Source organism: Muscardinus avellanarius, assembly GCF_963383645.1.
Source record: "Muscardinus avellanarius genome assembly, chromosome: 16".
NCBI lineage: Eukaryota > Metazoa > Chordata > Mammalia > Rodentia > Gliridae > Muscardinus > Muscardinus avellanarius.
Window position 1 is genome coordinate 36,463,569 of NC_137802.1, and position 23,201 is coordinate 36,486,769.

At 42.7% G+C, this 23,201-nt stretch overlaps 1 protein-coding gene across 1 annotated transcript in view; it reads right to left on the bottom strand.

Annotated features, from left to right (window-relative positions):
* GDPD1 (glycerophosphodiester phosphodiesterase domain containing 1) overlaps positions 1 to 22,850 on the bottom strand; it is a gene marked incomplete at both ends in the record, with an annotated part of 44,042 nt that extends 21,192 nt beyond the window's left edge. The window contains 4 exons of the mRNA XM_080713292.1: positions 1,717 to 1,762; positions 5,042 to 5,177; positions 12,018 to 12,060; positions 22,712 to 22,850. Of these exons, the coding sequence (XP_080569418.1) occupies positions 1,717 to 1,762; positions 5,042 to 5,177; positions 12,018 to 12,060; positions 22,712 to 22,850 (364 nt within the window). The remainder of the gene's footprint in view (positions 1 to 1,716; positions 1,763 to 5,041; positions 5,178 to 12,017; positions 12,061 to 22,711) is intronic.
* Positions 22,851 to 23,201: the final 351 nt, after the last annotated feature.

Consider the following 23,201-nt stretch of genomic DNA (forward strand, 5'->3'; position numbering starts at 1 on the left):
ACAAACACACACACAGCCTGATGTGAAGTCAGAGGTAGATTGCCCCTCGGTTCAATTCCTAGAACAAAAGAAAAAAAAAAAAAACAAACCCTGAAAACCAAAAAACAAGAACAAAATAAACCATACATTGAAATATCACCTTTCTTCATATAGGACAGTTAGCTTCAAAAAAACAAAAAACAAGCCTGGTGTGGTGGTGCACGCTTGTAATCCCAGAATTTGGGAGGCTGAGACATGAGGATCTGGGTTCAAGGAGAGCCTACTTAGTGAGGCCCTTTGCAACTCAGTAAGACCCTGTTTCAAAATAAAGAATAAAAAATGGGCTGGGGATGCAGCTCCGAGATAGAATGCCCCTGGATTCCATCCCCAGTACTGTAATAAATAAATAAATAAACAAACAAATCAATAGATAAATAGATATGATATGACCCAGCAATCCCACCATTGAGTGTATATCCAAAGGAAATCAAATCAGTATGCGACCAAGAGATCTGCACTCCCATGTTTATTTTTGTAGTATTTATGATAGCTGAAACATGGAGTCAATCTAAGTGTCAAACAATAGATGAGTGGGTAAAGAAAATATATACACAATGAAATACTATTCTGTCATTTTAAAAAGTACCGCCATTTGCAACAACGTGGACGAACCTGGAGAACACTGTGTGAAATAAAATAAGCCAGACAAAGACAGACAAAAACAGCATAATTTCACTCAGATGTGAAACATCAAAAAGTGGATTTCACAACAGAACAGGGGTTACCGCGATGGGCAGAGGGGACAGGCTGGTCAACTGATATGAAGTTCTATTGCACAACAGGGTAGGGTAACCATAGTTAAAAATAAGATATTGTGTGCATGGTGGCACAAGCCTATGATACCAGTACTTGGGAGGCTGAGACAGCAGGTTTGGGACTAGCCTCAGTGACACAGTGAGAACCTGTTCCTAAACAAAAATAAAAAGGGCTGGGTACCAAATACACAATAGCCAGAAGAGAGGATTTTAAATGTCCCCACCAAGCCAGGTGTGGTGGCGCATGCTTGTAATCCCAGTATTTGGGAGGCTGAGCCATGAGGATCAGAGTTTAAAGCCAGCCTCAGCTACCTAGTGAGGCTCTCCGCAAGACCCTGTTTCAAAATAAAAAATAAAAAAATTCACTTAGGGGTTTAGCTCGGAGGCAGAATGCCCCTGGGTTCAATCCCCAGCACCACCAATAGACAAACAAGATATTGTGTATCGTGGTGGCATAAGCCTGTAATCCCATTACTTGGGAGGCTGAGACAGGAGGATCACAGGTTCTAGGCCTGCCTCAGCTACTTAGTGAGGCTCTCTGCAACTTAGTAAGACCCTATTCCAAAATAAAGAATAGGGCTGGGGATGTAACTCAAAGGTAGAATGCCTTTGAATTCAATACCCAGTACCACAAAAAAAAGGAAGTACAAAGTATACAAAGTATCCCCAATAATATCCAAGCTTCCTGCAATGAATACCAAGGTTTAAATTTAAATTAACTACCTATGAACTTAAGTAGAAAGAGCTAGCTGAACCTTTGGGCCATGATCATCTCAACGTTTTATATTTGCAGGCTGCAAAGAACGAGTTTAAAGGGCAGTACCGTTAGCAATAGGTTACTATAACAGAGTACAAATGGCCTTCTCAGCATAAATGAATATACTTCAATATCAATGTTTAAGCAATAAATGAAAAATATTACCTCTTTGAAATGGGACATCCAGTTTGCCAAAGTAAGGTGGAAGCTCCTTAAAAAGATATGATTGAAAAGTTACTTCTCAAAAGTAAAAAGGACTTTAGTGTCTTATATTAAAACATAAAGTAAAAACTTGTCTTTTCGAAAACTAAATGAACAAAACATCACTTAAGTTTATATAGGGCATCCTTTAGTATAACATTCCCAAAGGCAAATTAATAACATACTTACTTCTACCACCTACAAGAAATCTGTACTATTTAATAGAGGCCTTTTCTCAATAGCATACAAAGATTTCAGACGAAAAATGTCCAAAATAGATAACTCAAGAAAAATAAAATAGCTATCATAAAGAAAAATCTTTAAACTTACTGATAATCAAAGGAGCTAATTAAAACTTAATCTCTCAGCAATCTTTTAGGATAATTATAATTAGCTATATAAATATTACTATTCCAATGATAATTTTTTTTTTTTTTGCAGTACTGGGGCTAGAACCCAGAGGCATTACAGCCCCAGCCCTATTTTTTATTTTTTATTTTGAAACAGGGTCTCACTGAGTTGCAAAGGGCCTCACTAAGTAGTTGAGGCTGTCCTTGAACCATGATCCTCTTAACTCAGCCTCCCGAATGCGAATGCTGGGATTACAAGCGTGTGCCACCACGCCAAACATTATTCTTTATTTTGAAACAGGGCCTCACTAAGTAGCAGAGGCTGTCCACAAACCACAATCCTTCTGTCTCAGCCTCCCAAATGCTGGGATTATAAGCCTGCACCACCACACTAGGCCAACGGTAATTATAATAACTAATAATGGCAAGGGCACAGTGAAATGGGAATTATTTTTTTTTTCAGTACTGAGGATTAAACTCAGGCTGCTTATCCAAACAAAGCAAGTGTTCTACCAATGAGCTATGGCCATAGCCCCTCTTAAACTTGTTTTCTCTTTGGTTCTAGGGATTGAACCCAAGGGCATTCTACCTGGGGTTATATCCCAGCTCTATTTTATTTTTATTTTGAAACAGAGTCTCACTAGTTTAATGAATCTCAGTACTTGCTGGGACTGTCTTCAAACCCTATCTCAGCCTCCTAAGTATTAGGATCACACCTAATGTGTGCCACCACACCTGGCAAAAGTTTTTTCTTTTGTACTGGGTACTGGGAATTGAACCGAGGGGTATTATACCTTCAAGTTACATATATAGCCCTATTTTTTCTTTTCTATTCTTTTTTTTTTTTTTGGGTGGTACTGGAGATGAAACCTAGGGGCTTTCTGCCTCTGAGCTACACCTCAACCCAGGGACATTTGACCTCTGAGCTACACCCCCTCCCTATTTTTTATTTTTGAAACAGGGTCTAAGTTGTGGAGGCCCTCACTAAGTAGCTGAGGCTGGCCACAAACCCAGATTCTACTCTCAGCCTCCCAAGTACTGAGATGACAAGCTGCACCACCATGCCTGACTTGAGTAGCCCTTTTAATTTATTTCTTTTTCTTTTTTTTTTTTTTTTAGGTTCTGGGGATGGAACCCAGGGGCATTTTGAAACAGGGTCTTGCTAAGTTACAGAGGGCCTCACTAAGTAGCTGAGGCTATCCATGAACTGTGATCCTCCAGTCTCAGCCTCCCAAATACTGGGATTACAAGCATGTGCCACCACGCCTGGCTATTTCATTTAATTTTTGTGTTACTAGAGACTGAACTCAGGGCCATTCTATCTCTGAGCTATACTCCCAGCCCTGTTTATATTTTTTTTAAACAGGGTCTTACTAAGTGCCTGAGGCTGGTCTCAAATCTTCTGATCCTCCTGTCTCGGCTTCTCATGTACTGTGATTACAGGCAGCATCTACCTGGCTTTTTTCCACTTAATTTTGCTGAACTCAAAACTTCTCTAAGCCAGGCATGGTGGTGTACACTTGTAATTCCAGTACTTGAGAGGCTGAGACAGGAGGATTGCATGTTCAAGGATAGCCTCAGCAAACAGTGAGACTCTCATTAACTTAGATCCTGTTTCAGAATAAAATAAACTGGGTCTCAGCCTCCCAAATACTGGGATTACAACCATGTACCACTATACCCAGCTATAATCAGACTTTTTTTTTTTTTGCGGGTCTGGAGATGGAACCCAGGGTTATTCGACCTCCGAGCTACACCCCCTGCCCAATTTTTTTTTTTTTTTTTGAAACAGGGTCTCACTGAGTTGCAGAGGGCCTAAGTAGCTGAGACTGTGAACCATGATCCTCCAGTCTCAGCCTCCCAAATGCTGAGATTATAAACTGCGCCACCACACCCAGCTTATAATCAGATTTTTAAATGCTGTTTTCCAGCCAGGCATAGTGGGTCATGCTTATAATCTCAGTACTTGGGAGGCTGAGATAGGAGGATAGGGACCAGCCTCAGCTACTTAATGAGGCCCTTCACAACTTAGTGAGACCCTGTTTCAAAATAAAGAATAAAAAATGGGGCGGGGGGGTGTAGCTCAGGGTAGAATGTCCTTGGGTCAATCCCCACTACTGCAAAAAGATAAAATAAATAAGTAAAATAAATTAAAATAAATAAATGGTGCTTTTCTATATCTGAAAAATGAACCAGGCATGTAGGCACATGCTTGTAATCTTACAACTTGGGCGGCTGTGACAGGATGATCACAGGTTCAAGGACAGCCTCAACAAATAGTGAGACTCTCATCAACCTAGTGAAACCCTGTTTCAAAATAAAAATAATAAGCTGGGCATGGTAGCACATGCTTGTAATCCCAGCATTTGGGAGGCTGAGACAGGAGGATCCGGGTTTGTAACCAGCTTCAGCTACTTAATGAGGCCCTCTGCAACTTAGTGAGACCCTGTTTCAAAATAAAAAAATAAGGCAGGCGTGGTGGAGCACGCATGTAATCCCCGTGCTTGGGAGGCAGAGACAGGAGGATCACGCAGATTTGAAGCCAGACGCGAATTTGAAGCCAGCCGCACTGGCTTAAGAGACCCTGTTTCCAAATAAAAAAGTATAAAATTAGGTCTAGGAGTATAGCCCAGAGGTAGAATGGTTTCCAGGAACCCCAGTACCACCATAAATAAATAAATAAACAAACAAACAAACAAACAAACAAACAGGGGTGGGGGTGTAGCTCAGAGATAGACTACTGTGTTTCATCCCAGTACCACAAAATAAACAAATAAATAAATTAATTAAATCAAATAGGGCTGAGGCTGTAGCTCAGTGGTAGAATGCCCTGGGTTCAATCTCCAGTACACACACACACACACACACACACACACACACACACACACAACTCAGACTGTAATATCTAGTATATTGGTTTATCATGCATTTCTGCTTACACAATATTTGAGATCAGCGATGTTTACATTGACACCAGTTGATCTCTTTAGATTCTCATCATGTGATACTACGACTTCTTCATCTTTTGTGATATGGCAGTCCAGTTCTAGCATATCAGTTCCAATTGTAACTGCACTGAGGAAATAAAGAGAAGAAGGACATTTTGAAACTTTAGTAAACCATTAGGTTACATGTATCCGATGTAAAATTTTAGAGTTACAAATCCAAAATATTCCCAAATACTGAAATATCTCAGCAACATTTATCAACATTTATTGATATGAAAATATTCTAAGTGATCTTAAAATAAGTGAAGCGCAGTGGAGCGCAGTGCCACCTGCATGTAATCCCAGTACTTGGGAGGCTGAGACAGGAGGATCTCGGGCCCCAGGTCACCGTCAGCAAATTAGTAAGTCCCTGTCTCAAAATAAAAAAAAGGAAACAGGGCTGGGGTGCAGCTCAGAGGTAGAACACCCCTGGGTTCCATCCCAAGTACCACCAAAAAAAAAAAAAAAAAGAGAGAGAGAGAGAGAGAGAAGAGAGAAGAGAGAAGAGAGAGAGAAATATATATATAATATATATAAAGAATAAAACCTAGGTCTGGGGGTATAGCTCAGAGGTAGAATGCCCCAGGGTTCAATCCCCACTACCAAAAAGAAAAGAAAAGAAAAAAGAAAAGAAAAGATGACAAATTGGAGCCAGGTGTGGTGGCACACGCCTTTAATCTCAGTACTTTAGAAGGCTGAGACAGGAGGATGTAAGGTTCGCAGCCAGCCTCAGCAACTTAGTGAGACCCTGTTTCAAAATTAAAAATAAAGCCTCTCATCCTCTTAAGCTGCCCTGAGCTCTCCCTTGAACATGTATCCTCATTTTTCCTTAGTAAATTTCTGCCTTTGTCTCTGAAAAAATAAAAATTAGAATATAAAAAATAAAATGTGTCTGGTGATGTAGTTTAGAAGTAGAATGCCCCTGGGTTCAATCCCAGTAACGACTCCCCCAAAAAAAATTAAAAAAAAAAAGATAAAAATAGCTGTCTTATTTATTTATTATTTATTTTTGGTACTGGAGGTTGAACTGGAGGTTGAACCCAGGGGCATTCTACCTCTGAGCTATACCCCTAGCCCTTTTTCTTTTAAATTCTGAAACACGGTCCTGTTAGGTTGCTGAAGGTCTGGGTAAGTTGCTGAGGCTGGCCTTGAATTTGAGATTCTCCTGCCTCAGCCTCCCAAGTACTGAGATTTCAGGTATGAGCCACCACGCCTAGCTAACAAAGCTTTTTTAATTTTTTGCAATACTGGGGATTGAACCCAAGGGCAGTCTACCTCTAAGGTACACTCCCTGCCCTATTTTTTATTCTTTATTTTGAAACAGGGTCTCACTAAACTGTGGAGGGATTCCTAAGTAGCTGAGGTTGGCCTCAAACCTGCGATCCTCCTGTCTCAGTCTCGCAAGTCCTGGGATTACAAGCATAAGCCACCACGCCCAGCTCTAAAAAAGCCTTTTTAATTTAGATTTTATTTGAACTTCAAAGTCAGTTAACAAGCAAACTTACAAATAAATATATACTCTCATATCATAGATGAGATCATTAACATCACAGTAGCTGAATATTCTAAAAACTGTATCATGAGAACCAGGGCCTTGATTAATTTTCTTTGACTGTCTGCCAACTTCAACTTCCAGCTCTCGCTAATAAATTGGCTTCTTTTTCCTACAATTCATTTAATACCAGAGGGATAATATTGTCCTATGGGTATTGACAAAGGCAGCCTACTTTAATAACCTAGTTTTATTAGCCCTTAGGAACCAGATTTTACATACCAAGGGCTTAGTGATTCAGTCTTTACACGTGTGTGCACATGCGCCTGCACATGCACAGTACACATCCTTGGCTTTGGATTCTGAGCTTTCTATTAAAGGGTTCTGTCTCCTTTACTGTCTTTTGCCAATATCCTGCCTTGTTCTTAGAGTGCACTTCCATATTTCATTAAGTAAGCAACAAGTCAGAACCTATCAGCGTAAGCGCCTGAAGTAGAAGATAGGAAGAAAGCAATCAATACGAAGATTCCACTCCGAAAGAAACCATAGAAGACCCATATTCATAACCTAAAAGAGATGGTGTTTGTGAAAGCATTTTATAAACCATATTAAAGGGCTTTTTATAAACTGTGAGTTGTTGGCTGGGTGTGGTGGTACGCACCTATAATCCCAGTGCTTGGGAGGCAGAGACTGGAGGACGGCAGGTTCAAAACCAACCTCAGCAACTTAGTGAGGCTGTTGGTAACCTAGTGAGACCCTGTTTCAGATTTAAAAATAAAATAGGGCTGGGGATGTAGCTCAGGTGTAGAACGCCCCTGAGTAACCACACAAAAATAGTGAATGCAATGATTTGTTAGTCGTGTTTACTTCTCTAGTCACATTACAACATAATGAATTAATTTTCCATATATCATTAAAGTCTTTTCAATCTCTTAGATACACCTTATCCACATACTATCCCATCTTATATGTAAACATTTCACATTAAAAAACTTTTTATTGGTGCATTGTAATCATACATCTTAATGGGGTACAAAATGATAGAGGCATACATGCCTTATTTAGCCCTTCCCCAATTCCTGCCCATTCCCTCCTGGCTCCCCAATTCACATTTTAAAATAATTTCTTTCTTTCTTTCTTTCTTTCTTTCTTTCTTTCTTTCTTTCTTTCTTTTTCTTTCTTTTTCTTTCTCTCTCTCTCTCTCTCTCTCTCTCTCTCTCCTTTTTTTTTTTTTTGGTGTGTGTATATGTGGTACTATTTTTTTTTTATTGGAAACATGGTCTCACTAGGTTGCTGATAAAAGCCTCACTAAATTGCTGAAGCTGTTCTTGAACCTGTGATCCTCCTGTTACAGGGTCCCAAGTACTGAGATTACAAACATGTGTCACCATACTGAGTTTAGTGTCTTTTCATTTTTCTTTCTTTTTTTATGGTACTGGGAATTGAACTCAGAGGCATTCTACCTCTGAGCTACACACCTTGACCAATTTTATTTATTTAGAAACTGGGTCTCACTAGGTTGCTGAGACCCTCACTAAATTGCTCAGGCTGTCCTTGAATCTGCAATCCTCCTATCTCAGCCTCCCAAATACTAGAGCATTCTACCTCCAAACTACACCCCAGTCCCATTTTTTATTCTTTATTTTTGAAACAGGGTCTCACTGAGTTGCAATGGGCCTCACTTAAGTAGCTGAGGCTGTCAGCGAACCTTGATCCTTCTGTCACAGCCTCCCAAATGCTGGGATTACAAGTGTGTGCCACCACGCCCAGCCTCTCAAGTACTAGGATTACAAGTGTGTGCCACCATGCCCAGCTTGTGTCTTTTCAATTTTCTGGTTAATCTAAACCAAGATTTCCCCAACCAACTATTTATACTTTTTATAATATTTCATCACTGTCATTTCTGTTATAATACATATGCTTTTTGAAATATATATACATACATAATGAATGTAAACATAAAATCTAAGTGTTTTTTTTTTTTTTTTTTTTTTTGGTGGTACTGGGGATGGAACCCAGGGGCCTTCTACCTCCAGGCTACACTCTCAGACCTATTTTATATTTTATTTGGAAACAGGGACTCTTAAGCCAGCTAAGGCTGGCTTCAAACCTGCCTGATCCTCCTGTCTCAGCCTCCCAATCGCAGGGATTACAAGCATGAGCCACCACGCCCAGCTAAAATCTAAGTTTTAGATGACTATCATATATTGCTGAGGCTGTCTCCAAACCTGTGATCCTCCTGACTCAGCTTCCCAAGTACTGGGATTATAGTCATGCACTTTGCTGAGCTCAGCCTCAAAATTTTCAATCTTCCTGCTTCAGAATCCAGAGTAGGTGGATTACAGGTGTGTACCATTGTACCTGCCAAGATTATATAATTTTTTTTATGGTATTGGGAATTGAACCCAGGGGCATTCCACCTGTGAGCTATATCCCCAGACCTTTTTATGTTTTTGCTTTGTTTTCTTGTTGTTGTTTTTGTGGTACTGGGGATTGACCCACGGGCATTCTACCTCTGAGCTACATCCCCAGCCTTATTTTATTTATTTATTTGTTTGTTTATTTATTTATTTATTTATTTATTTATTTATTTATTTATTAATATGGTGGTACTGGGGGTGAAACCCAGAAGCTTTCTACCGCCGGGCTATTCTCCCAGACCTATTTTATATTTTATTTGGAAACAGGGTCTCCCTAAATTGCTGAAAGCCTCACTAAGTAGCTGAGGCTGGCTTCAAACCCATGCGATCCTCCTGTCTCCGCCTCCCAAGCGCGAGGATTACAAGCGTGCGCCACCACGCCCAGAGTATTTGTTTTTTAAAAGATTTAAAGAAGTTTATTAAAAAGATAGAAATACAGCTGGGTGTGGTGGCGCGCGCGCGCGCACGCGCACGCGCACACACACACACACACACACACACACACACACACATATATTTTTTTTTTTTTGCTGTTCTGGGGATGGAACCCAGAAGCATTCGACCTCCAAGCTACACCTCCTGCCCTATTCCTTTTTTTTTTTTTTTTTTTTTTTTTTTTGGTGGTACTGGGGTTCCTGGAAACCCTTCTTCCTCCAGGCTACAGACCTATTTTTATACTTTATTTGGAAACAGGATGACTTCGAACCTACGCGATCCTCCTGTCTCCGCCTCCCAAGCTCGGGGATTACAAGTATGCGCCACCACGCCCGGCCTCCTGCCCTATTCTTTATTTTGAAACCGGGTCTCACTGAGTTGCAGAGTCTCACTAAGTAGCTGAGGCTGTCCGTCAACCAGGATCCTCTGGTCTCAGCCTCCCGAGTGCTGGGATTACAAGTGTGTGCCACCACGCCCGGCGGTTTTATATAAATTTTAAAGTCAGTTAATAAGCAACCTTACAAATATGTCTATCTAATAAACATTAATTGTAACATAGGGAGAGCTGCTTTCTTCTTCTGAAATACCATAGAAACCTCCAAAATAAAAATTATAAAGTGGGGTTAAGAGCCACATGCCACAGTAATCTCAGTACTTGAGAGGCTGAAACAGGGGATTTCAGATTAGAAAGTGGATTGCAGATTCAAGACCAGCCTCAGCAATTTAGGGAGACTCTGTTTCCAATTAAAAAATAAAATAGAAGCCGGGTGTGAGTCAGGCGTGGTGGCACACGCTTGTAATCCCAGCATTCAGTAGGCTGAGATGGAGGATCGCGGTTCGCAGACAGCCTCAGCTACTTAGTGAGGCCCTTCACAACTTAGTGAGACCCTGTTTCAAAATAAAGAATAAAAAATAGGGCCGGCAGCCGGGCGTGGGGGCGCACGCTTGTAATCCCCGCGCTTGGGAGGCAGAGACAGGAGGATCGCGCAGGTTCGAAGCCAGCCGCATGCGCTGGCTTAGGAGACCCTGTTTCCAAATAGAAAAATGTAAAAATAGGTCTGGGAGTGTAGCCCGGAGGTAGAAGGGCTTCCAGGAACCCCAGTACCAGCAAAAAAAAAAAAAAATAGGGCCGGCATGCCAGGCGTGGTAGCACACGCTTGTAATCCCTGTGCTTGGGAGGCGGAGACAGGAGGATCGCACAGGTTCGAAGCCAGCCATACTGGCTTAAGAGACCCCGTTTCAAAAATATAAAATAGGTCTGGGAGTGTAGCCCGGAGATAGAAGGGCTTCCAGGAACCCCAGTACCACCAAAAAAAAAAAAAAAAAAAAATAGGGCTGGCATCCCCAGACCCGCAAAAAAAAAAAAAAAAAGCCGGGTGTGGTGGCATATACTTCTAATCCCAGCATTGGAGAGGCTGAGGCTGAGCCTGGAGGATCATGGTTGGCGAATAGCCTCAGCTACTTAGTGAGGCCCTTTGCAACTCAGTGACACCCTGTTTCAAAATAAAGAATAAAAAATAGGACTGGAGGTGTAGTTCAGAGGTAGAATGTCCCTGGGTTCCATTTCTAGTACTGCAAAAAATAAAATAAGGCTGGGGGTATAGCTCAGAGGTAGTAGAACACCCCTGGGTTCAATTCCCCACACCACAATAAATAAATAAATTAATTAACTAAAGTTGAAAATTGAGAAATAAAATAAATAAAATAGGGCTAGGGATATAACTCAGAGGTAGAATACCCCTGGGTTCAATTTCCAATTCTAAAAATAAAAATAAGGCCAGGCGTGATGGCACACGCTTGTAATCTCAGTAATTGGAAGGCTGAGACAGTAGAATTGCAGGTTTGAGAACAATCTCAGCTACTTAGTGAGGCCTTCTGCAACTTAGTGAGGCCCTGTTTCAAAGTAAGTCATAAAAATATCAGGCTAGGGGTGTTAGAGGTAGAATGCCCCTGGGTTTAATGCCCCGGTACTGTAAAATAAATGAATAAATAAATAAAATACATAAATAAAATTACTGGGTACAAAGACAAGATCCTTTTCATAAAGTGCAGCCAATATAACAGTTGTTTTGTTTTCTTTTTCTCTCCAAGACTAATTAGCATTATACACAGTATGTCTCTTGTTGCAAATGTCTTCTCCCAGCTTTGGAACTGTAGCTTCTTTTCATTACCCAAACTCTAGTCTTTCAGTTATACAGAAGCAAACACTCTCTGTGACCCTTCTGACTAAATTAAAAAAGTGATTTGAGAGCCGGGCGTGGTGGTGCACGCTTGTAATCCCAGCATTCGGGAGGCTGAGACCTGGAGGATCGCAGTTCGTGGACAGCCTCAACTACTGCTTAGTGAGGCCCTCTGCAACTCAGTGAGACCATGTTTCAAAATAAAGAATAAAAAATAGGGCAGGGGGTGTAGCTCGGAGGTCAAATGCCTCTGGGTTCCATCCCCAGACCCGCAAAAAAAAAAAAAGTGATTTGATAGAAACGACTCTCACAGTGGATGGTGTGTTTACACTCTTTTTGCTTTGTTTGTGAGTTATCACTTTAATGATAAGCTATAAAAGAATACCTTTTCATATACTTACTGCTGAAAGGCTGCCATTGTATTCTCCAAATTTTCTCCAGCACCTGTGAAAACATTAAATTCAAACTTCATTTACTTAGTTATTTTGTTTGTCTGTTTTGATTTTGTGGTACTGAGGATTGAACCCAAGGGCTTTCTAACTGAGCTACAACCCCAGCCCTATTTTATTTTTATTTTGAAACAGTCTCACTAGGTTGATGAGAATCTCACTACTTGCTGAGGCTGTCCCCAAACCTGTGATCCTCCTGTCAGCCTCCTAAATTCTGGGACTACAAGTATGCACCAGCACCACCACGCCTGGCTTACTTAGGGGTGTGTGTGTGTGTGTGTGTGTGTGTGTGTGTGTGTGTGTGTGTGTTTTACTGGGGATTGAACTCAGAGGCATTCTACCTTTGAGCTACACTCCCAGCCTGACTTTTTATTTCTTACTTGGAAATAGGGTCTAGGTAGTTTGATGAGTCTCACTACTTGCTGAGGCTGTCTGTGAACCTGTGATCCTCCTGTCTCAGCCTCCCAAGTACCGGGATTACAGGCATGCACCACCACACTTGACTCTTACTAAGCTCTTTTGATTTTGTTTTGTTTTGTTTTTTGCAGATACTGGGGATTGAACCCAGGAGTAGTCTACCTCTGAGGTACACACCCATCACATATTTTTAATTCTTTTTGAAGATTTAAAGAAGTTTATTAGAAAGATAGAAATACAGAAAATAGAAATACAGCCCCATGCCAGAGTGGCATGGAAGGTGACTCGAATGAATACACCCTATATTTTAAATTTTTAATTAAGTTATTTATTTTGCCGTACTGGGAATTGAACCCAAGGGCATTTTACCTCTGAGCTGCACATCCAGCCCTATTTTTTACTGTTTATTTTGAAGTAGTGTTTCAAAAAACAGAGTCTCACTAAATTGTACAAGGCCTCACTAAATAGCTGAGGCTGGCCACCGACCTGCTATGCTCCTGTCTCAGCCTCCCAAGTACTGGGATTACAAGTGTACATCAACACACCCAGCTGAATATTTTATTTTTGGTACTGGAGGTTGAACCCCTAAGCATTCTATCTCTGAGCTACAGTCCCAGCCTTATTTTATATTTGGAAACAGCTGTCATCCTCCTTGTCTCGGTCTCTCATGTACTGGGATTACAGGTGTATGCCACCATACCCAGGTGAACATTTTTATTTTTCTATGAATTAATTTTAATAGTTAATGAATCCTGACATGCCAGAGTGGTGGCACACACCTGTAATCCCAGGACTTGGGAGGCTGAGACAGGATGATCACAGGTTTGCGACCAGCCTGAACAACTCAATGATGCTCTCCAAACTTAGACCTTCTTTCAAAACAAAATAAAATAAAATAGGGCTGGGGTGTAGCTCTGAGGTAGGATGCCTTTGGGTTCAATCTCTAGCACAAAACAAAACAAACAAGCAAAAAACAGTAGAGCCCTTGCCTAGACCTGGGTTCCATCTACAGCACTACAGGGGGGGGGGGGACCTAAACAACCACAGAACTCATGGTTTTTCCCCTTTCTTTCCTTTTTATTTATTTATTTATTTATTTTTGCAGTACTAGGGATGGAACCCAGGGGCATTCTACCTCCAAGCTATACCCCCAACCTGATTTTTTATTCTTTATTTTGAAACAGGGTCTCATCGAGTTGTGGAGGGTCTCAGTAGCTAAGGCTGGCTGCTAACCTGTGATCCTCCTGTCTCAGCCTCCAAAGTACTGGGATTATAAGCATGCACCACAACACCTGGCTGAAGTCATGATTTTTAAGCTCTATCACCTGTTTATTAAAGGAAATACAGAAGAGGACTTGGTACACACACCCCTCTCCAGACAGGGTTAGTCTCGTCTCTGTATTCTCCTTGTTTCCTATGCACATCTCACTAAGGCACTCATCATATTATAGCATAAATTATTTTCCTGTATCTCCCCCTCCCTTTCCCATGAATAACGAAAAAGAAATGACTGGTGTTTGTTTGTTTGGGGTCCTAGAAATTGAACCCATGGTGTTCTACCTACAAGTGCCTACCTGGTTTCCCATCTCTCTTAACTTTAAAGTAAGAACTAGTTCACTTCTCCACTTTCTAATAAAGCACTTTATTAACACTTCGGATTACAAATTACAATAATTCTTTTTCTTTGTGTGTGGTACTGGGGATGGAACCCAGGGGCTTTCTACCTCTGGGCTACACTCCCATACCTATTTTATATTTTATTTAGAAACAGAGTCTCAGTAGGTTGCTGAGAGCCTAAGTAGCTGAGACTGGCTTTGAACCTGTGGGATCCTCCTGTCTCAGACTCCCAAGTACTGGGATTACAAGCATGCGCCACCATGCCCAGCAATTCTCACTATATTTAAGAGTTAAAGTCTGGCCTGGTATGATCACACACACTTGTAATCCCAGTACTTGGGAGTCTGAGATAAGAAAATTGCAGATTCAAGACCAGTCTCAGCACCTTATTAAAACCCTCAGCAACTTAGCAAGACACTGTTTCAAAATAAAAAGGGGTATTGCTTGGAAGTATAATGCCTCTGGTTTCAATTCTCAGCACACACACAAAAAAGTTAATGTCTTAAACTGGCAATTCCCAACTGTTTTGGTCTCTGGTCCTCTTTACACTCTGAAAAAAATTAAAAAGTACCCTAGTGGGAAGAGGTGGTACATACATGTATATCTCCCTACTCGGGAGGCTGAGGCAGAAAGATCTCAAGTGAGTTCCAGACCATCCTAGGCAACTTAGATCCCCATCTCAAAATAAAAAATAAAAAGGGCTTAGGGTACAGCTCAGTGGTATAGTACCCCTGGTTCAACCCCTAGTACCACAAAAAAAATTAAAAAAACAGTGATGGACTTGCAGATGGACACTGTAGCACGTACCTATAATCCCAGTGAGAGGCTGACAGGACATGGCAGGTTTGAGGCCAGCCTCAGCAATTTAGGGAGACCCTCCGCAACTTAGCCAGACCCTGTTCCAAACAGGACTGGAGTGGCCGGGCGTGGTGGCGCTTGTCATCCCCGCACTTGGGCTGCGGAGACAGGAGGATCACACAGGTTCAAAGCCAGCCTCGCTGGCTTAAGACACCCTGTTTCCAAATAAAATATAAAATAGGTCTGGGAGTGTAGCCCGGAGGTAGAAGGGTCCGATCCCCAGTACCACCAAAGGGGAAAAAAAAATAGAGCTGGAGTGTAACTTAAGAGGTAAAATGCCACTGGATTCAATCCCTAGTACCCCTCCCCTAAAACCCCAAAGGAACAGATTTGCTTTATTCATTTTCAAGAATATCTCTGCCAAATACGCAAGCGTAAATAGGTACAATTTGACACTCATTCTTTTAGGTAAAAATGGCATTCTGTGAAAAAAATAAAAATTCTGCTCACAACTCAAATAACTGCACAAGTGGTTTTCCTCATGATGACCATCATGCTTTGGTATTTAGCAAAAGTGTTTTGCATGTACTGGTTCAATCCTCCGTAACACAGACAGACAGACACACACACACACACAGAATCCAAACACTATGCTTAGCACACTTTATATATTTCAGTATAATCCTTACAACCACCTAATGAGATAAGTATTATATATCCCTAGAAAAATATTGGCAGCATCACACAACCAATAAGGGAGCCAGGGCTCAGGGTGGAGGAGGAGCAGTATGACGTCAGAGGCCATCCTCTACACCGCATGCTGCAGCTCATGCTCTCATTCACACAGCCCCTTGATTACACCTCTATGGGTAAATGACTCGTATTGATCCTTGTTCCTAGAGTCTTCTATTTATTTCTGTTCTATATTTTGTGGGACTGCGAATTGAACTGTACCTTTGACCTACTCCCCTTCCCCAGCTCTATTTTATTTTACTTATTTTTTAATTTTTTAGTGGATATGGGAATTGAACCCAAGGGCATTCTTTCTCTGAGCTAAACCCCCAGCCCTATTTTTTATTCTTTATTTTTAAAACAGGGTTTTGCCAGGCATGGTGGCACACACTTGTAATTCCAGCATTTGGGAGGCAGAGACAGGAGATCGTGGTTCGTGGACAGCCTTGGTGAGAACCTGTTTCAAAAAATATAAATCCTAGCCGGGCGTGGTGGCGCATGCTTGTAATCCCAGCTCTTGGGAGGCGGAGACAGGAGGATCGCGCTGGTTCGGAGCCAGCCTCGCTGGCTTTGAGACCCTGTTTCCAAATTAAAAAAATATATAAAAAATAGGTCTGGGAGTGTAGCCCGGAGGTAGAAGGGCTTCCAGGAACCCCAGTACCAAAAAAAATATATATATATATATATATATCTCCTAGCTGGGCGTGGTGGCGCACGCTTGTAATCCCAGCTCTTGGGAGGCTGAGACAGGAGGATCGCACAGGTTCGAAGCCAGCCTCAGCTACTGAGTGAGGCTCTCAGCAACTTAGTGAGACCCTGTTTCCAAATAAAGTATAAAACAGTTCTGGGAGTATAGCACAGAGGTAGAAAACTCCTGGGTTCCACCCCAAGTACCACCCCCCTAAAAAAAAAAATCCTAATAAATAGGACTAAGAGTGTAACTTAGGGGTACAATGCCCCTGGGTTCCATCCCCAGTACTGCAATAAATAAATAAATAAATAAATAAATAAATAAATAAATAAGGGTCTCACTAAGTTGCAGAGGGCCTCACTGAGTAGCTGAGGCTGGCCACGAACCTGTCAGCCTCCCAAGTGCTAGGATTTACTAGGATTACAAGTGTGGGCCACCACACCCGGCTCCTCTATTTTTTTTTTTTTAATATTTTGCTGCTGGGGATTAAACCCAGGGGCATTCTACCTGTGAGCTACACCTCCAGTCCTATTTGTTTATTCTTTATTTTGAAACAGGGTCTTGCTAAGTTGCTGAGGACCTCATTAGATAGCTGAGGCTGCCATGAACCCGGGTCCGCCTGTCTCAGGCTCCCAAGTACTGGAATTATGAGTGTGCGCCACCACACGCATGGCATTTATATTATACATACGTGTGTGTGTGTGTGTGTGTGTGTGTGTGTGTGTGTGTCTGTTACTGGGGGGGGGGTGGAACTCGGGGGTTTTTCTACCTCTGGGCTATACTCCTAGACCTATTTTTTATACTTTATTTGGAAACAGGGTCTCACTAAGTTGCTGAGAGCCTCACTAAGTAGCTGAGGCTGGCTTTGAACCTGTGCGATCCTCCTGTCTCAGCCTCCCAAGTGCTGGAATTACAAGCGTGTGCCACCATGCCCGGCTTTATATTTTATTTTATTTTATTTTTATTTTAGTGGTACTGGGGATGGAACCCAGAGGCTTTCTACCTCTAGGCTATACTCCTAGACCTATTTTTATACTTTATTTGGAAACAGGGTCTCACAAGTTGCTGAGTAGCTGAGGCTGGCTTCGAACCTGTGCAATCCTCCATCTCAGCCTTCCAAGTACTGGGATTACAAGCATGCACCATTACACCCAGCTTATTTTTTTATTTTGAAACAGGACCTCACTAAGTAGATAAGGCTAGCTCAGAACCTCCAATCCTCCTGTGTTAGCCTCCCAAGTATTGGGATTAAAGGTGCCCTATACTTCTATTTGTAAGGCTAGAAGATAAATTTCACAATGATGATTCAAATTACTCAGACTCAAGCGGACATGGTGGTGCACTCTTGTAATCCCAGCATTTGGGTGGCTGAGACAGTAGGATGCAGGTTCACAGACAGCCTCAGCTACTAAGGGAGGCCCTTTGCAACTCAGTGAGACCCTGTTTCAAAATAAAGAATAAAAAATAGGGCTGGGGGTGTAGCTTGGAGGTAGAATGTACCTGGGTTCCATCTTCAGTACCACAAATTACTCAGACTCATATGGTGAAAGTCTGGAGAGTAACTAAGGGACTAATTAAGAAGTATGGCCTTCCTCCCCAAGGAAATACTTAATGGCAGCTCTTCCCTCATGAGATAGCTTGAGTTTCCTTTCTCTTTAATAGTGAAAACATAATTCACAAAACCAGGCTTCTCATTATTTTTTGTATCTCCCAATAAACAACATATACAATTTCCACAAATTCTAGCTCTGCAAATGATCATTCTACGGAACAATTCCCCCCCCCTTTTTTTTGGGGGGGGGACTGGGGATTGAATAGGTGCATTCTTCCTCTGAGCTACACTCCATTCCTATTTATTTATTTATTTATTTATTTATTTATTTATTTTTGCAGTACTAGGGATGGAACCCAGGGGCATTCTACCTCTGAGCTATACCCCCAGCCCTATTTTTTTATTCTATATTTTTGAAACAGGGTCTCACTGAGTTGCAAAGGGCCTCACTTAAGTAGCTGAGGCTGTACATGAACCCAGATCCTCCTGTCTCAGCCTCCCAAATGCTGGGCTTACAAGTGTGTGCCAGCATGCCCGGCCCTATTTACTTTTATTTTTTTATTTTTATTTTTATTTTGAAACAGGGTCTAAGCTTCTGAGAGGACTGCTAAGTTGCTGAGGCTGGCTTCGAACCTGCAATCCTCTCAAATACTGGGATTACAGGCATGGCCCACCACACCCGGCTACAGTTTATTCTTTTGTACCTGATGCAAGTTGTCATATTTATCTTTTGTGTCTATGTGTGATACTGAAGATCAAACCTATGGGGACTCTACTTATGATCAACATCCCTAGCCCTTTTTGGTTTTTATTTTGAGAGAGAGTCTTGCTAAATTTTTCAGGCTGGCCTCAAATTATGATCCTCTCGCTTCAACCTCCTGGGTCACTAAGAGTATAAACATGTACTATTATCCCTGGTACATGGTTTTATAAACATCACAATACACATATATATGATACATGTGATGTATATGTGAGGTTAATTTAGGAGTGTACTGGGGATTGAACTCAGGGGCTTTCTATGGGAATGGGAACCTCCACTTCTTTTCTATTTGTGTATGTGGGAGGGGGTGCTGGGTATTATGCCCAGAGGCATTCTACCTCTGAGCTACACCCCCAACCCTATTTTCTTATTCTTTATTTTGAAACAGGGTCTCACAAAGTTTCTGTATGGCCTCACTAAATAGCTGATACTGGTTGCGAACCTGTGATCCCCAGTGTTAGCCTCCCAAGGACTGGGATTACAAGCATGTGTGCCACAACCCCTGGTTACCAAATCTTAATGATAGCGGTGGGTGAAGCATAACTGGAAGACAAATCTGTGATGTCTGTTGAACATTTAGTTTTTGGTTTTGTTTTTTGTTTTGGTACATTTTTGTTTTGGTACATTTTGGAACATTTAGTTTTTTGTTTTGTTTTTTGTTTTGTTTTTTGTTTTGGGATGGAACCCAGAGGCATTCTATTTCCAAGTTATACCCCTAACCTGATTTATTTCTTAAAACAGGGTCTCACTAAGTTGCAGAGGGCCTTGCTAAGTTGCTGAGGCTGACTTCAAATCTGTGATCCTCCTGTCTCAGCCTCCCAAGTACTGGGATTACAAGTATGTGCCATTACATGGGCTGTACATTTTTTTTTTTTTCGGGTCTGGGGATGGAACCCAGGGGCATTAGACCTCCGAGCTACGACCCCTGCCCTATTTTTTTATTCTTTATTTTGAAACTGGGTCTCACTGAGTTGCAGAGGGCCTCACTAAGTAGCTGAGGCTGTCCGTGAACCACGATCCTCTGGTCTCAGCCTCCCGAATGCTGGGATTATAAGTGTACACCACCACACCCAGGTCATTTTTTTTGGGGGGGGGTTGTTTTGTGGACTGGGAATGAAACCCAGAGGCATTCTACCTCTGAGCTACTCCTCCAGCCCTATTTTTTATTCCATATTTTGAAACAGGGTCTCACTAAATTGCAGAGAGCCTAAGTAGCTGAGGTTGGCCATGAACCTGCCGTTCTCCTGTCTTAGCCTCCCAAGTGCGGGAGATAAAGATATGTACCACCACGCCCAGCCATTTATTATTATATGAAACATTTGAGAGATAAAAAGGAAAATAAGCAGATATTTCTTTCCTTCACAGCATTTAAATTTAGTTAGAGATATATGTTTCCTTTTCTTTTTCAATCAGAGATTAACCAATCACAAGTTACAGGCACTTTATAAGTAAAGAAAAATTAATATAGTATAAAAGTTGGAACGTATATAGTGAAACATAAATAAAATGAGAATATTTTCTTTCTTTGTGTGTGTGTGTGTATGTGGTATTGGGTATGAACCCAGGGGCATTCTACCTCTGGGCTACAACCCAGCCCTGTTTTTTCTGTTTTGTTTTGTTTTTGTTTTTCTTGAAATACTGGGGATTGAACCCAGGGGCATGCTACTCTGAGCTACATGTCCAGCCCTGTTTTTTACTGTTTCTTTGAAACAGGCTTCACTAAGTAGCTGAGGCTGGCTGTGAACCTGTGATCCTCTTGTTTCAGCCTCCCAAGTACTAGGATTACAAGCATGTGCCACCATGCCCGGCAAAATTTTCTTAAAGAAATAAAAAATGTAGACTGGTGAATAGGGAAGTGAGAGGACATATGTAAAAGATTACAAGAAAAATTATCCAGAGCCAGCATGTAAGATATGTGTTAAGTACTAATTGTCTTCTACATTGCATACTAATTAAAAAATAAAATTTTGTTTAGGCACAGTGACACACACCTGTAATCCCAGCTACTTGGGACACTGATGCAGGAAGATTGCAAGTTCCAGGCCAACCACAGCAACTTAGTGAGTCCCTGTCTCAAAACAAAAAGACAAAAAAAGGGCTGGAGACGCAGCACAGTGGTAGAGCACCCCTGGGTTCATTCCTCAGTACTATGAAACACAAAACACATTTAAAAAATTAAAATTTTGGCCAGGCATGGTTATGCACACCTGTAATTCCAATACTTGGGAGGCTGAGACAGGAGGACTGCAGGTTCAAAGCCAGAGTCAGCTTCTTAGACAAGATTCTCAGCAACTTAGTGAGACATGTTTTAAAATAAAAAATAAAATAGGCTGGGGTGTAGCTCAGAGGTAAAACACCCTTAAGTTCAATCCCCAGTATACCCCCACCAAAAAAAAAAACACACACACAGATAAACAGAATAAGCAATAATAATGACATTTAACCATCAGTGCTTAAAAAATTTTAATGCAGCTGGGTGTGGTGGTGCATACCTGTAATCCCAGTTTGGGAGGCTGAGACAGGAGGGTCGTAGGTTCAAAGTCAGCCTCAGCAACTTAGCGAGACCCTTTTTTCCAAATAAAAAATAAAATAGGGCTGGAGGTATAGCCTGGAGACAGAAGGCCCCTGGGTTCCACCCCATTACCAACCAACCAACCAACAAAACCTTTATGCTTTTCAAGAGTGGGAGACTAGGATAACTACTGAAGTCATTTCTTAGAACTATTTAATTAACTAATGAAATTATACAGAAGAATGATCATGTAATTCTGTGATATTTAAAACTTTATGTCAGGCATGGTGACATATGCTTGTAAACCCAGTACTTGGGAGGCTAAGAGAGGAGAATGGCAGGTTAAAGGCCACCTTCAGCAACTTAGCAAGACCCTGTTTCAAGATAATAGTAAAAAAGGCTGGAGGTATACCTGGAATCCCCTGTCTTGATACCCCTGCCTTGAATCCCCAGTACCAACCAACGAAACAAAACTAAAAGCTTTCTTCCTCACCAATACTTTTCATGGTAGAGGTTATGGTACTAAATCAAGTTTTAGATTGTAAAATCCTAGACTTTACCACGAGACTACAAATTTCAAGCAATTTTAACCTGGTCTTGCACTCATCCCTAAAGTTAAAAGCAATTGAAATAATCCGATTTCACAACATATTATACATTGTGCTTGAAATGCAACGAAGTCATATTATTAAACCATAATAAAGGGGCAAAAACTTGGTTTGTTATCTCTGGAAGGTGTATAATCTAGAATCCTTATCTTTGTTTTCTTTAAACGATATGGTCCGGTCATAAAGTCATTTTCTAGTCTTCTAGAAACCTATGTGTCATTGTTAGGGTACAAGGTGGTGCTCAAAAACAAAAAACAACCCAACAAAACAGGTGCAAGGTTTGGAGCCCTACCCTCCAATTCTCTGTCCCAGTTCAGCCCGAGATCTAACTGTGACCTTGGAAATGTTCCTGGCTCAGGGACTCGGTTTCTCTCTCTTCTCAATTTTGTGGGCTCAAGTATGAGTGCAGGAGGGGATGAGGAGGAGAGACCAGCCCCCAAGCACGCAGACCCGTAGACACCCGGGTCTGGTCGCAGCTCGCTTCGGGTGCACTCGGAGCCTCCGCCCCGCTGCTGGCCCCGGCTCGCCCACCTCTTTAGCCCTCCGCTGGCAGCAGCAGTCTCTTCCCGGTTCCCGCGCGGGGACCCCCGGATCTGCATGGCGCTCCCCCATCCCTTTGTGCCTCGCTGCCTGGAACGGATGATGCGCTCATCCTTCCAGTCGCTGAGAAACGCCCCGTCCACCTTTCATTTTCTTCCCGATCATTTTCCCCGGAGAGGGCTCGTGACAGCGCTGCAGTCCCGGGACCCCCACCCGGAGGGTCGCCGGCTCCAGACCCCTCTCCGACCCTCCCCGCAGGAGCCTCCCGCGCACTCCGCGGGAGCCTGCGCGCCCCACTGCCGCATCCTCCCAACTCTCCCATTTCCACCCGGCTGCGTGACGCGGAGCTGCGGGGGACCTCAGCACCCTCGGCACCCAGCCCCCCGCCTCGGGCCCGGGTTCTGCGGACCCCTCACCTCCGCGGTGTGAGATGTGTTTACTGAGGAATCGCTGCTTCTTCCTCCGGTGCAGCAGGGTCGGGTATTTAAGCAACAAGAACGAGGTCACCAAGTACCCTCCCAGGGTGGAGACGAGGTAAAACGCCTCGGTGGACATCTCAGTCACCATGTGGGAAGTCTCCCACCTCCCCGGCCTCCGGACGCCGCGGTCGCAACGGCTGCGGCGGTGGCAGCTCGAGGTCTGCTCGCCCCCAGCCGGCGCCCGCAGCGCTGCGCAGCGCACCGGAGCGTGCCGGCCCACTGCGCAGGCGCGGCCCGCCCGGCGCCCGGCAACAAAGGGGCTCCACTGCGCAGGCGCGCCGGCTCCCGGGAAGGAGCTTGCGGAGGTCCAGCCGCCAGCGCCCGTCACTCCGCGAGTGGTTCCGACGCGCGGTGCTGCGGAGGCTCTGCCAAGTGAGGCCAAAGCCCGGAAACCTGACAGTGTCTGTGCCATTGCTCAAGCAGAAAA